This window comes from Mastigoproctus giganteus, chromosome 13 (genome assembly GCF_048544385.1).
Source record: "Mastigoproctus giganteus isolate SK-2022 chromosome 13, ASM4854438v1, whole genome shotgun sequence".
In the NCBI taxonomy this organism is placed as follows: domain Eukaryota; kingdom Metazoa; phylum Arthropoda; class Arachnida; order Uropygi; family Thelyphonidae; genus Mastigoproctus; species Mastigoproctus giganteus.
This window is the reverse complement of record NC_143587.1, coordinates 99,507,028-99,521,821: the sequence shown is the minus strand read 5'-3', so window position 1 is coordinate 99,521,821 and position 14,794 is coordinate 99,507,028. Positions and strand designations below refer to the sequence as shown.

General features: G+C 36.8%; 1 protein-coding gene across 3 annotated transcripts in view; it reads left to right on the top strand.

Annotated features, from left to right (window-relative positions):
- The window catches only part of Hpf1 (Histone PARylation factor 1), a 56,981-nt gene extending 51,020 nt beyond the window's left edge, over window positions 1–5,961 (top strand). For all 3 annotated transcript variants that reach the window (XM_090388123.1, XM_090388124.1, XM_090388125.1), the window contains exon 7: window positions 5,650–5,961. In XM_090388123.1, coding sequence (XP_090244249.1) covers window positions 5,650–5,951 — 302 coding nt within the window. In that variant the 3' untranslated portion in view covers window positions 5,952–5,961. The remainder of the gene's footprint in view (window positions 1–5,649) is intronic.
- Window positions 5,962–14,794: the final 8,833 nt, after the last annotated feature.

Here is a 14,794-nt window from a genome sequence, read left to right as displayed (position 1 = left end):
TGGTCATTCCCTGACCTTTCCGCATCCTTCGTATTTGATAGTCACGGGCTCGAACCCCAGTCTAATCAAGACGCATGTGCTACGCATTGCTGCTTCTGCCCACCTGGCTATGGAGGCGCCACTGGATATGGGAAAAGCATACCAAAGGAACCTCGTGAGGTACAGAAATGAAGGAAACAACACTGACACAACAATGGAAACAAAATGGTACAGAGGGACTTTATTCAAAAATGGCAACATAGCACTGGCTGCCATGATACAGATGCATCACTGCCGAAGATGGAACAAAGAGAAGAGGTGGTCCTCAGCAGGAGATATGGCCACCCCTAATGTCAGTGCAGGCTTTACACTGCCTGTCCATACTTAGAACAATGTTGTTGATAAGTTCTTGCAGTAACAGCATCCATTCCTCTGTCAGCACCACCTTCAGCTGGTGAACATTTTCTGGTGGGTGTGGACATGCCACTAGGCATCTCCCCAGAGCGTTCCATATGTGTTCAATGGGATTTAGATTGGAGGAACAGGCACACCAATCCATACGAACAATGTTCACTTTCAAAAAGCATATCAACAGCTGCAGTGCGATGGGGTGTGGCGTTATCATCCATAAACACGAACTCGGGACCAATGGCACCTCGGAACAGACGCACATGGGGAAGGGGTGACTCCGTAGCCAGGTGGGAAGGAGCAGTAGTGCGTAGCACACGCTTCTTGATTAGACCGGGGTTCGAGCCCGTCACCACCAAATACGGAGGATGCGGAAAGGTCAGGGAATGACCACCGCATATCCCGGAGCAATATGGCCTTAGTTGCTAATGCTCCTAAAAACCAAACAACAAACAAACATGGGGAAGGATTACCTCAGTACAGTAGCATGCGCCGGTTACAGTACTGCCTTCCAGTATCTGGAGTTGTGTATGTCCATCCAAGATAATGCCTCCCCAGATGAGAACACCTTGGCTGCCATATCGACCCTTTCAGTGATGTTTGCGGAGTGATACCGTGTGCCACCCTCTCGCCAGATTAGCTGATGTCCAGAATCACTGCTGAGACTGAATCTACTCTCATCAGTAAAGAGTACCTTAAGTAAAGATTTTGTGGTTGTAACCTTTAGAAATAGTGTTGGTCCATAAGTTTTGCACACCAGTGTAGAATGTCCCTCTGCATTCAATACAGCAGCAGCTTTTCCTACATGGTAATTGTGGAAACTTAGCCATGGTGATGCAATCAAGTATGGCATGTAACACCATCTAATAGAGTTTTTTAGAGATGGATGATGCAAGGGCAATGCTATGCAGAACATATATGATATATTGCCGAATTTCACAGAAATTTAGTGAATTTTGCAAGTAATACAATTTTTTTGAGCACTATTGTACTTTTTTTTTTTCTTTATTTTTTGTTGATTGGTGCTGCAAAGACTTGTGGCTTCCTTGCACTATACGTCTAATACTAATACTACATTCTCAGCCTTGTGCCAATTGGCATTACAAGAATGCCAAGTGGAATGAGCTGCATGATTTTTATTAGATGATATGATTTTTATTCTTCGTTTCCTTGGTTGGATTACTGTTTTAAATCTTCTGATCCCAATGTTTGCCCAGGTTGTGTTCATGAAATTACTCTTGTAGGAATGAAATCCTTTATTCTGCATCCCACCATATTTTCCTTTAGCTAAACATTGGTTTTCCAATAAATGTGCTAAAGCTGTTCAAGATAAGAAGGCGACCTATTGCAATTGGCTTGCATCAAAATGTCCAGCTTCGGTTTCTGCATAAACTGAAGCTTGCAATATGCTTCTTGTCCGAGTTAAGCATTCTGGTCTCTTGCCAAAACTGTTGGCAGAAACTTCTATCCATCAATACTGCCACCTCTGTTACAACCTGATAGTTCTGTTGTATCAGTGATCTGGGAAAACCACATTCTGTCATACTGAACACTCTTCAGTGCCTTCCATTGTCTTCTGTTAGGATTTTAAAAGAATTCTGAACAGTCTTGATGCCAAGAAAGCTCCAAGTCCTGATTCATTTTTCCACTTGTGCTCCCAAGCTGGCTCTGTTCTGTGTCACCTTTTCCTTCTGCTTGGCACTCAGCTTGTATCCATCCAGTTCCTAAAAAGAGATGACATATCATCTCTTCCAGTTATTGCTCCATTGCACTTGCCTCTCCTTTTTCCCAAGTAATGGAGAAATCCATCAACCACCAACCTTAAGCTCTATCAGAACTTTTCATCTGATCAAAGATTGCCAACATGAATTCCATCAGTGTCAATCTACTGGTGATATGTTGGCTTATGTTACTCATTTTTTGTCAACTGTGATGATAAAATGTGATGAAACTAAAGCTATTTCTTTTGACATTTCCAAACTTTTGATTGTGTTTGGCTTAGAGATATTCTAAGTAAGTTTCCATCTTATGGCCTGCCAACTATTTTTTGTATTTGTGTATCTAATTTTCTCTCTGAATACTCACTACAGATGATGGTATATGGCTCTCTGCCTTCCAGCTTTTCCACTAATGCTGGTGTGTCCCAAGGCTCAGTTCTTTCTTTTATTCTTTTACTCTTGTGTATTAATGACTGTCCATAGTTTTTTTGATAATAGCACATTACATTCAACTTCCCAGTTTGAGAACCCATGTCTTGCACAAACAGCCCCAACTTTGTGATTATCCACTACCAATCCGTTAAAAATCCTTTAAATGTTGATCTCCGGATAATTGTCCATTGGGGCAGAGTAAACTTAGTTAACTTTAATACTAATACTTAGTCCTGTCTATAATTATTGCAAAAAAAAAAAGAAGTCTACTGCTCCTATTCTTATCTTTGGTGACACTCAGATTTCTAGACAATATCGCATATCTCTATTAGGGATTATCCTGATTTTTAATCTTTCCTGGCATAAATACGTATACAAATATTGCTTTTTCTGCATTGAAAAAAAACAGAACCTGGGTTTTCTTTTTCACTTTCAGTATTACTTTTCTTCTAAACTCACTATGTACAAATCTTAAATCTGCCCTACCATGGAACATTATTCCTGCACCTTGAATGGTGCTACCAAAACTTCTCTCGTGCTTCTTAACTTCATTCAAAAGAGGGCAGTTAGATTAATGACCTGTCTTCTACAATGTCTCTTCACTCTTTGTCTCATAGATGTTCTGTTTTTGTTGTATGCTTTTCTAAATTGGCATTTGTAATTCCTCCACTCTCTTCATAGTTCGAGCATATGCTGCAAACAGTTAGCATCCATTTGCTATCCAACTCTTTCTCTTATTTATTTATCCCTTCGCCTTCAGTTTTCTGGAACAACCTTCCTCACATATTTTCCAAAAGGTACAATCTACAGAAATTCACAACTAATACCAACAAATATCTTCTCAGCCTTCAACCCATGCACAGTACTTTAGGTTCTAATACCTTTCATGTTTTGGGTTTTCATTAAATAAAAAAAAGATGCCCATACCTGTATACATTTTGTTTCCTAATAAACAGAAGCTGAGCAACTGATCTCTCTGTATGTTCATGATCTGTATGCCTTCTTTGCAAAACAGTCATCAGCAACCATTTCACTGCTGTCTGTAAATTATTTAAAAATCATGCTCTACATGAAACAAAGTGAAATAGAAGGTTCAGAAAGCTGCATGCACTGTGCAGCTAGATGAGTGATTATACTCTAACATGCATTAGAAATGAGATGCTAACTGCAACTAAAGCTGAAATTCCGCAAACAGCTTGCAGACATAATAGACACTCCACTTTTTAGTGGAATAATGAATGCAACAAAGCTAAACAAGAGAACCATAAGGCCCATAATCTGTTAAAATCAGTGAGAAAGCTTTACAGCTATAGAATAGAATCTACACAGAAAATGCTATCCAGTTTCCTGGCAACTTGTGATACTCCTTGCTTCCTCCAGTGAAAGAAAGACCATATAAATCCCCCCTCCTTTCCTCTATTTCTCTCTCTCTCTCATACATGTCCTGTTGCTGTATAGGTGTATGCTGGTCAACCATTCATTGTTTTTCAGTAAAAAGTACAAGAAATAGTATTAAAATCATGCCGTTCATAACTTTTATACTTTGTTTTGACACCACTGATTAATAAGAACAAATAATATCTTTAATAACAACTTTTTTTTATCAAATATATGTATTTTTTCTAACTACATTACACAGCAATGCAAAGCAAGAATAAAAGCTAAAACTGATGCTATCAAAAAATTAACATTTAAAAAACAGTCACTAATACACATCAAAACTGAAGATCGTACTGCAGGAATTTTAAAATTCACATTCACTTATTTATAATAGATGCATTAATTTTTTTTTATTTTTGATTATTAAAATACTACAGTGCATTCACTAGACAGTTAAATACAATCAAATGTGAAAGAATTTCAGCTCTCACACTCCTTTGAAAATTAGACAGTCACCGAAGAACTCTTGAGAAAGAACATGGTTTGTTTTTACAGCCTTGTGGCACATCATGCCATCTTACTGAATCCAGCACTTGCAACTATTCACCTCAAGGAGTGGAATAAACTGTGTATGGCAATATCTTTGTATACAGCATCATCCACTGCAATCTCAAAGAAAATGGGGCCTATCACACAATGATAAGCACAATTTTCTTTGAGATTGCAGTGAATGGTGTCATGACAGCACACCACATTCCAATATTTTGAGAGTGCTAGGACTTTTCACAAAACATGCAGGTTTTCTTTGGGTATTTATTTACAGACATTCATTAATGAATGTGGAATTATCTAATCCATGTTCATCACTGAATGTCTGAAACTCCTGAACATGATATAGACAGTGATGTAACTGTTTCCCAACCTTGTATATGCTTCTTTACAACAATGCTGATTATACTGCAAGTTTTCCTGAAACCTTTTGAGGGCGACCACTGCAACTTTTCCATCCTCATCTACTTAACTTTGGTCAAAACAGTTTCTATTCTGTTTCTTGTTGTGGACAGTTCCACTATCATGAAAATGGTTATTATTCATCTTGCTGTTGTCACCTTATGAGGGACTGCAACATCCAGTTATTTCCTGTTAAACTATTTGGCCACCATTGCATATGAACGTATAAGTTGCAAAATGCTGTTCTTTTATGAACACACACTGTACATGAGAAAATAACACCTTACTCCCACTGTAAACAAAAGCTAACAGAATGAAACTTGGTTACATGACACTACAACAGCAGCTTTTGTGCTTAACATCCTTCTGAAGCCATCGATTCTATACATTAAGAATAAAAGTTACCATATAAAGCACATTTTTTGATATTTTACAGCTGAAGGTCATTGAACGCATGCATAAAAATTAACCATCACTCACAGTTCACAGGAATGTACTTAGATTATTGAAGAAATGTACTTATTGAAAGTGCCATTAGTTGTAAAAAAAATAAATGGTTTGTTTTCATTTCTTTAAAAATAGGATTCTCAGGCTTTTGTTTATGGTTTTTGAGTTTTTTTTTAAAGACAGATTTGAATAATTGGCTTCATACTATCTTGCATTAAGAGGCACAAAAAATTTACACAATAATTAACTGTATTTCATTACAACAGATTGAATATTATAGTTTTATTTTATGATTGTAGATTCATATTTCTTAATTCATTGATATCTATTTCAGGTGAGTTGAAGAGGCTTCTTACAAAGATTGTAGAGAGTAAAACAGACAAGGACAGGGATATTCATTTGGACAGCTTACAGGAAATAATTACTTTTGTCCAGTTTGCAAATGATGAGTGTGATTATGGTATGGGCTTTGAGCTGGGTATTGATCTGTTTTGTTTTGGTGACTCTTTATTTCACTCATTCATTCTCTCTTTGCTTCCTTTGGCTTATGAGCTTTTAGAGAGGGAAGAATATGCTACCATCATCCAGGCTCATCTTAAAAATAGACGAAATGGTGATAATTTGAGTGTAATATAATTTTTGGTTGGAAGGCTTAATTTTTTAATTAAAATCATTATAAAAAATTTATGTGCATTGTTAATAAATGTCAATTTATTAATATAAAAGGTTTTATATTATTGTATAATCAAGTATTTTACTCATCCCTCTGACTTGATTTCAAGACAGTTCATACATGAAAGGATGCATTATTTGAAATGTACTTGTAATGATCTAGAGAAAACATGTATACACCTCAGAGCCCACACATGAAAAACAGATCAGATCTGTGTACATATTTTGAAGATTTTAATATTTTAATAACTTTTTTGTATTATAGTCTTAATTCTTTATTAAAATAACCATACCTGTGTGTGTGTGTTAATTTACCTTAACACATACCGGATAAACCAAATTATCTTTGCATGTTGTGTCGTGTGTGTTAAATACTAAGGCAGCTAAGTCCACAAGATATCTGTATTTGCATGTATTGTTTGGTCAGTTTGCTTGTTTGCTGATTGAAAAACCCAAATTACTGGGAGATAAAACCTCAGCCAAGACTGACTAACTTGGCCATAGTGCAAAAAAAAAAAAAAAAAAATCTGTAAAAATCACCACCCATCTCGACAAGATTCAAACCCAGCTCTTTTTTACATTGTGTGGAAGAATGCTGATTGTAATGATTTTATTAGCCAAAAGGGTTGTTGTTTTTTTACCTATATGTCTTAAATTTTTTGTATGAAATAGGCATACATAATACACAGGGGATGGACAAAATAATGGAAACACCTAATATGAAAGTAGTAGGTTTTGTAATCGCTGTGTGACGTATTTGTAATGGCTTTTTTTTTTTTTTTTTTGTTTCTTGCAGGTAGTACTGTGAAGGAAAGTCAATAAAAGCTGGTATTTATTTACAGGTGATATGAAAAGGTACATGAAGAAAAGGACCGATGTCTGAATTCCAGAGAGGTTGAATTGTTGATGCACATTTAATAGGGGCATTGGTCACTAAAACTGCTGATTGGTTTCATGCATCCAGAGCAAATGTATCGAAAGTGATGTCTGCATTCACCAAGTATGAAAAAACAAAATTTGATATGATCAATTGTGGCAGAAAATCAAAGCTGGCTGAAAGAGACTGCTGGAACAGTGAAAAGGATTGTAGCTGAAAAACATAAAACAGGTGATATGATATGAAAAATAACTGCAGAACTTATTGCATATCTCAACAATCCAGTTTCTAGCTAAAGAGTTCAACAAGAGTTTCATAAAGCTGAAATTTATGGCAGAGCCACTATTGCCAAGCTGCTCGTTACTGGTGCTAATGATAGAAAGAGGATGCAATGTAAGTTTTAAGGAGCACGAAAAGTGGACGCTTGATGATTGGAAACATGTCTTATTTTCAGACAAATCATCATTAGCACTGTTTCCAACATCAGGGAGAGTTTTCACTTGGTGAATGACAAAGGAAGTGCATCATACTGACTATCTTGTGCCAACTGTCAAACATGGAGGAGGATCAATAACAGTTTGGGCAGCAAATATCTAGGTACATATTCTATAGGTCCTATCATCACCTTGAATGGGCAGATTACTGCCACTGATTACCTTAATGTTCTCAGTGACCAGGTTCATCCCATGGTGCAAACATTGTTTCAAATGATATGTTTCAAACCACAAATGATGGTAATGCTCATTGTTTTGGAGCATTGATAATGCCATGATAATGCTCCAAATTTTTTAAATCAAAATTGGTCACATTTGTTTGTCAAACTGTCTGCATATCTCTGTTATTTATATTATTTTTCTTATGTTTGTGAAGTGTCTTGTTGGTTGTCAAATAGAAGGTTGATCTATAATACTTGATATTCACATGCAAAGAAGTTTTTAAACTTGAGGTATTAGGGGTCTGATACTACCATAGATACTTAAGTAAAGTCAAGAGATTTTTGTATTTCAAAATCAAAAATGTACAGAGTTACTTTATATGTGGGTCATGTCAGGTTTCCACATATAGAGAAAAAGTCATGTAATAACTTTACATAACTGATATTACTGTGCATTTGTAATTTTTTTTTTTTTTTGTGCAGTGTTTTGTAGTATAAATCCAGATGATAGTCTTGCATTTCACAATTTTTATAGTGCTTGCATTTGTTGTTGCACATAATCATCATCAACTGTCACCATTCCGCTATTCCACAGGTCAACGTATGAAGCCTCGCCACCATGCCCTGTTCATGTACTTCTCTCTGTCATTAATTTCACTCCAGTTTCCTCTTCTCTTAATGACATCTGTCTTTATCATGTCTTGCCATCTCATTCTTGGTCTCCCCCTTGGTCTTTTTTCTCTTAATTGTAAATCAAACATTCTTCTTGGCAAACGGCTCTTGTTCATCCTCTTGACATGTCCAAATCATTTCAAACGGGCTTTCAATCCTATTCTGAAGTTTTTCAACCTGAATTCTCTCCCTAATCACATCATTCTTGATTTTGTTGCGTCTTGTCTTTCCGGCTATGCTCCTCACAAATCTCATTTCCGCTCCCTGAATTCTGCTTTCATCCTTTTTCCTCATAGTCCAAGTTTCAGATCCATACGTCAGAATTGGTATGTAATAGGCCTGATATATAGCCTTCTTACACTTCAGTGGTATATTCCTGTTCCAGATAAGATCTCTTGTCTGCCTATAGAATTCCCGCCCGCTTTATCCTTCTACTTATTTCTTTATCTATCACTCCAGTCTTTATAATGGTGCTTCCTAGATACTTGAAGTTGTTAACCATTTTTAGCTCTTTCCCTTCCATTGTAATGTATCTGTAAAACTTGCCACTCCTCTTTAGAACCATTACTTCACTCTTCTCCTGACTGGTTTTCAGTCAGGAGAAGAGTGAGACTACGTGCAACATAGTCTCCCTACATTGCACAATAGTTTGAAATTAATATTAAAAAAATGCCCTTGTTTTAATTGGAAATGCAGTTGATAGTACTGGAAATTACCTAAAACTAATTTTATTAATTCTTTCATAAAAAGTGAAAAAATAGTGTTTATCACTTACCAGGTAAGTTCATTCTGGAAACTATTGGCTCACACCTTGTATATATATATATATATATATATACAGGGTGATTCACTACCAGTGCGACAAACTTGCAGGAGGTGTAGGGGGCACAAAGACAAATCGGAATCACATAGCATTGCAGAGTCCGAAATGCCTTCGTCATGCGGTAGAGGACGTTGAACGGGAGGTCGCGTGAACAGCGATCCCGCTGGAAGTCAGCATTTGCGAACTGGTTCCTGAGGCAGTAGGATGGACAAGTATTCAAACGTTGAACTGGCTGACATGCACTTTGCATATGGAGCTGCGGACTGTAACAGGCGTGCCGCTCTGCGCTTGTACCAGGAATGTTTCCCGCACAGGCGTGTTCCTCATCATACGATTTTCGCACATGTGCACAGAAGGTAATGTGAGACTGGTTGTTTCACGAGAGGTACCATGAATCGAGAGCGAACAACGAGGATGCCAGACAATGAGGAGAATGTCCTACGTCTTGCAGAAGGCAATCTGAGTATGAGTACTCGAGCAATAGGCCAACGATTGGGTATTTCCCAATCCACTGTATGGAGGATACTGTCAACAAACCAAATGAGTTCATACCATCTGCAATGCGTCCAATCATTGAAGCCTGCGGATTATCCACTCCGGAGGACTTTTGCTACTTTGTTTCTTCAACAGAGTGCGGCAGCCAGCGCATTTGCTGCGTCCGTATTGTTCACGGATGAGGCAAGTTTCACAAGAGAGGGAACCTTCAATCAACATAACACCCATTTGTGGGCTTTGGAGAATCCCCATGGTACGCAAACATGTGCAACTCAATGCCATTTCTCTGTCAATGTTTGGGCCTGCATTGTTGGAGACCACCTCATTGGACCGTACCTTCTGCCCCCTCGTCTGGACGGTAGGGCATACTTGATCTTTCTACAGCAAGTCCTGCCCAAACTTATTGAAGAAGCACATGTTCCTCAGTCGTTGTGCCGCTCAATGTGGTTCCAGCATGATGGGGCTCCCCCACATTACACCAATGACATCCGCCAACACCTAAACATTACATTTGGACAGCATTGGATAAGTCGTAGTGGTCTGGTTCATTGGCCTGCTAGATCGCCGGACCTATCATGCCTGGACTTCTTCTGCTGGGGTCAAATGAAAACATTGGTGTATGAGACCCCCCCCCCCATTGATTCGGTCGAAGACCTCGTCGCTCGCATCTCTGTAGCTGCCGGGGAGATTCAAGACACACAAGAATCTTCCAGAACGTTAAGGATTCCATGCGGCGGCGCTGTGAAGCCTGTGTGACTGCTTCTGGTTGAACTTTCTAACACCTTCTGTAGCATGGCTTTTTGCCAGTGTAAAACTTGTCATTGAAATGATTTCTGTTACACAACGAGTTGCTGTTTCTGTTCTTTTTCTTTGCTTCTTTGTTCACGCGACCTCCCGCATGACGAAGGCATTTCGGACCCTGCAATGCCATGTGATTCCGATTCGTCTTTGTGCCACCTACACCTCCTGCAAGTTTGTCGTACTGGTAGTGAATCAACCTGTATGTATAGTATATATGTATATATATTATATACAAATTTTGTATATATATATATATATAGTATATATACACACACACACACACACACACAACACATTTTGGATCTCATGTTACTTTTCCATGGACTTAAACCAGTTATTTTTCCTTGGATATACCTGCATGAAAATTTGAATAGATTATCAATTTATTTATATCTTAAAATATTTACAATTCTTATTTTCTTTCTCGGTTACGTTTAATATTCAGCTTATTGTAACGTAACCCTATCTTTTGGTCTACGTGTATATGGTTTTTGACACAATATGATAATGTTTAATTATGTATGACTTTATTATTTAAAGCTATACTATCCAATCACGTCTCTCTCTCTTTTTCCAACGCTTATTATCTCCATGCACTTGTATTCTAAATATGACTATAGAGGTCACTACATTCCCTCTGGCACCTCTGTAGCCAGGTGAGCAGGAGCAGCAGTGCGTAACACACGCTTCTTATTTAGACCGGGGTTCGAGCCCGTGACCACCAAATACGGAGGATGTGGAAAGGTCAGGTAATGACCACCGCGTATCCCCGGAGCAATATGGCCTTAGTTGCTAATGCTCCTAAAAAAAAAAAAAAACCAAACAAATATTCCCGCTTTTTTGAATTTCCATGCTGCTTACTATTAAGTCCGCTTCGCTGCTATAAATTGCTTTATCATGTAAATATATTGTTCATTTAGTTGAAACCTGCTTGCATTCAGCTACTGGACTGAAGTTATGCACTTCATCTTCCTGCCTTTTTTCCCGCCAGAATAGTTTTCATTTCACATTACTTGTAATATTCCAAGTATTGTACATGTTCACTTTCTTATTTTACTTTCAGTTTTGTTTTAGATTTGTTTTTTTAGCATATTCGAGACATATATTTCTATACAAGCTTTTGATATTGGCTCCCTTTTATACTAACGCTTACAAATGCCAAAGCCCTTATTATGAGGTTGCATCTCACAACCCCAGCAAGCTTAGTGTCTTTTAATTACTTTTTCTATGTTTTTTATCTTTCTGCTGTCTATTTCTAATTTCTTTCCATTCATTGAACTATTAGTGCAATACAAGGGTGACATGAGCGTTCCTACTCTCCTACTTCTATCGCTATTTTTCTTCTTTATTTATTTTAAATACTCCTTTTTCCCTTCCTCTTCCTCAATTTAATACCTCACCCTTATACCATTTGCTTGTTCTAAATTTGATTTCCTATCTACACAAAATTAAATCCTACAATTAATTCTACATATTCATTATAGTTATTTGTAACTAAATTATTTATACCTCAATAAATTACACTGCTTTGGGACTACCTTGTCCATACTGTATTAGAAAGTGTTTATTTCATTATCATTACTTATTTTGGCCATTCACTTTTCTTCTACTGCTATGGACAAGTATAGAAATGCAGTTCCTGATACATGGTCAGAGTAGTCCCCTGATGAAATACCTGATCATGTATCAGTAATCATTTCTGCTGACATCAGATCATGCATATTTGCATTACCTATATTCAACCATTTTCTAAATATGTTCCTCCCATATCTAATGACAGCTATAACATTTTAATTTTTATTTGCATTATATTATTATTTTGATGTACTAATTTTCTTTTACAGTTCCCTCACTTTATATTGGCTTGGTAATTCAGCCCATAATTTTTCTTAATTTATCATAACCTCTAGGATTTTAACATTCTTTCACCTTTCACAAATCTACTACACTTCTTTTTCTACTTTCCCCACCCTGCTAGTTACTGGCAATTTGTATAACTATTGCATCCATTTATGCATATTTAATTCAATATATTAATACAACTTCCCCTAATATATATATATATAAAATAAATAGTGGTGTTCGAAACAAAAGCTTTTGCTCAGATAAGTAAATATTTCTTTTATTTATTTCTCCCTTCCCCTTTGATCATGAATTCTAAGCTGTGTGGGTTTTATAAAATACATTAATATAAATATTCCATTCCTTTACTATCAAAAAAAGTTTTGAATCAGATAATTTTGCACACTGCACCCATTTTGTTGTGCTGAAATATACTAAATCGGGCAGCATTGGCTAGACCTTCTGAGCACATTTTCTAATTTCAACCTATACTTCAGTCAGTACATTTTCTGACTTCCCAAGACCCAAAACCAGGAATCAGCTTATACTCAAAATTATTTGTACTCAAGTATTTACAGTACCTGCAAGTTGAATGTCTATGATAACTGAAAGGGAATGGAAGAAAAATTATCACTATCAAGCTCCTGGTGCTACAAGTGAATACGTGTAGACTCCAGTCTACACGTATTCACTTATATTAACAGAAGTAAGAAAAGAAGTAATCAAACCTTCATCTGCAATAAGAGCATCCTTGAATTTGGTCAAATAAAGTGAACACGTACAAAACACATCTCGAATTCACAAAAAGCAGTTTCACCAAAGGTTTTACCAAAGGAATATGCAAAACTCCTTGGCTCTAGACTTAAGTCATAAAATCATCTCGCAAATTGGAAGTTTTTCTAATGGTACAGAGATTGAGAAATAGTCTCCGTATTTTTCTGAAGAGAATTCTGTGGTTTTTTGCAGTAATATAAATGATTTAATGAACTATTTAGGAATTATTTACAATCCTACATAGTGGAGACTTTTTATTGACTCATCAGAGAGGAGTCTCAAAGGTGCGTTGCTCCACAATGGAAATAAATGCGAGTCAATTCCAGTAGCTCACTGTGTGCATTTGAAAGAAACATATGAGGACTTGAAGAAGCTGTTGACAAATATTAAGTATGAAGAACATGGTTGGTTGGTATGTGCTGGCTTTAAAGTGATAGACATGTTATTTTAACTGCAATCTGGCTACTCAAAAATGCCTTGCTTTTTGTGTGCGTGAGTGAGACAGTCAGGCAAGGAGTAAGCACTAGGATGTCAAGTCTGGTCAAAGAGGGACAGTTTGTTTCCTAGGTCAAAGAACATAGTTCATAAACCACTGGTAGACCCCAAAACTGTCCTGTTTTCATCCTTGCACATCAAACTGAGTTTGACGAAACAGTTTGTGAAAGCTGTACCTCAGGAAGGTTCCTGCTTCAACTACCTTTGTACTAAATTCCCTTCGATCACCCAAGAGAAGCTAAAATTTGCAAACTGATGAGGAGGTGAGGTTTTAAGGGAACTATGAATAAAAGAGAAAAACAGGTATGAATTAGCTTCAGGTTTGTTGTTGAGAATTTCTTAGGGAACAACAAGAATCCAGACTACAAGAATATAGTTGAAAACATGTTGGTAAACTTCAAGAAGCTGGGCTGCAACATGAGTGTCAAGGTACATTTTTTACACTCCCACATGACTACTTCCCAGAAAATCCAGAAAGTGTTAGTGATGAACAGGGTGAGAGGTTTTGCCAGGACATTAAAGACATGAAGATGAAGGGGAAGTGGAATGTCAACATGATGGCTAGCTGACTATTGCTGGAAGCTGAAGAGGGACTGTAAAGTAGAAGGATCTCCAAGAAAATCAAAGAAATGAAATTTTGACCCACCGTAGATCAGTTTTTAAAATGAGAGGCGAGTGTTTAGCAGACTTTTTACCACACTGCCCTTTTTAATAGTGTTTTCAACGTGTATTTAAATATAAAAGTCAGGTAACAGTAGCATTTTGTTATAATTTCGGTGCACAAATTCTGCCAAAATTAATAAAATTTATGAAAAATCAAATTTTGATTTGTGATTTTTGAAAAAACCTGACATGATGGAAACAAACCGAAGTCATTTTTGAAATCAGCATTAGAAAATGATTCATAAACACCCTTTACTGAGAAAACATCAAGGAATATTTCTTTCAAAATGCATAGTAGTGTATCAGAGTAGAGGCTGTTTGAATAAACTCTCATCTGGTCCTCTGGAAGTGAGAAATTTATTTGAATTCAATGAGAGATCAAAAAATACTTAGAAGAATAGAAGAAAACATGAGTGAAAGTGACAATTTTTTTTTTTTTTTTTTTTTAAGATTATAACTAGTCTTTAAAAAAAATCTAAAATCATTCATTTCAAGACCATATAAATTTAGACTATAAATATTAACTTATAATATATAATGAATTCATATATAATATACAGGGTGTCTCAAAAATATTGGTACAAACGTTTAGGGGAGGTAGGTAACATCTAAAGGAATGTGTGCATAGGAACACATAACCGGAAACGTCACGGGAAAATAGTAGCAGTGGCACAAGAAGCAGAAATGACACAAAACAGTAATTAGTGGCA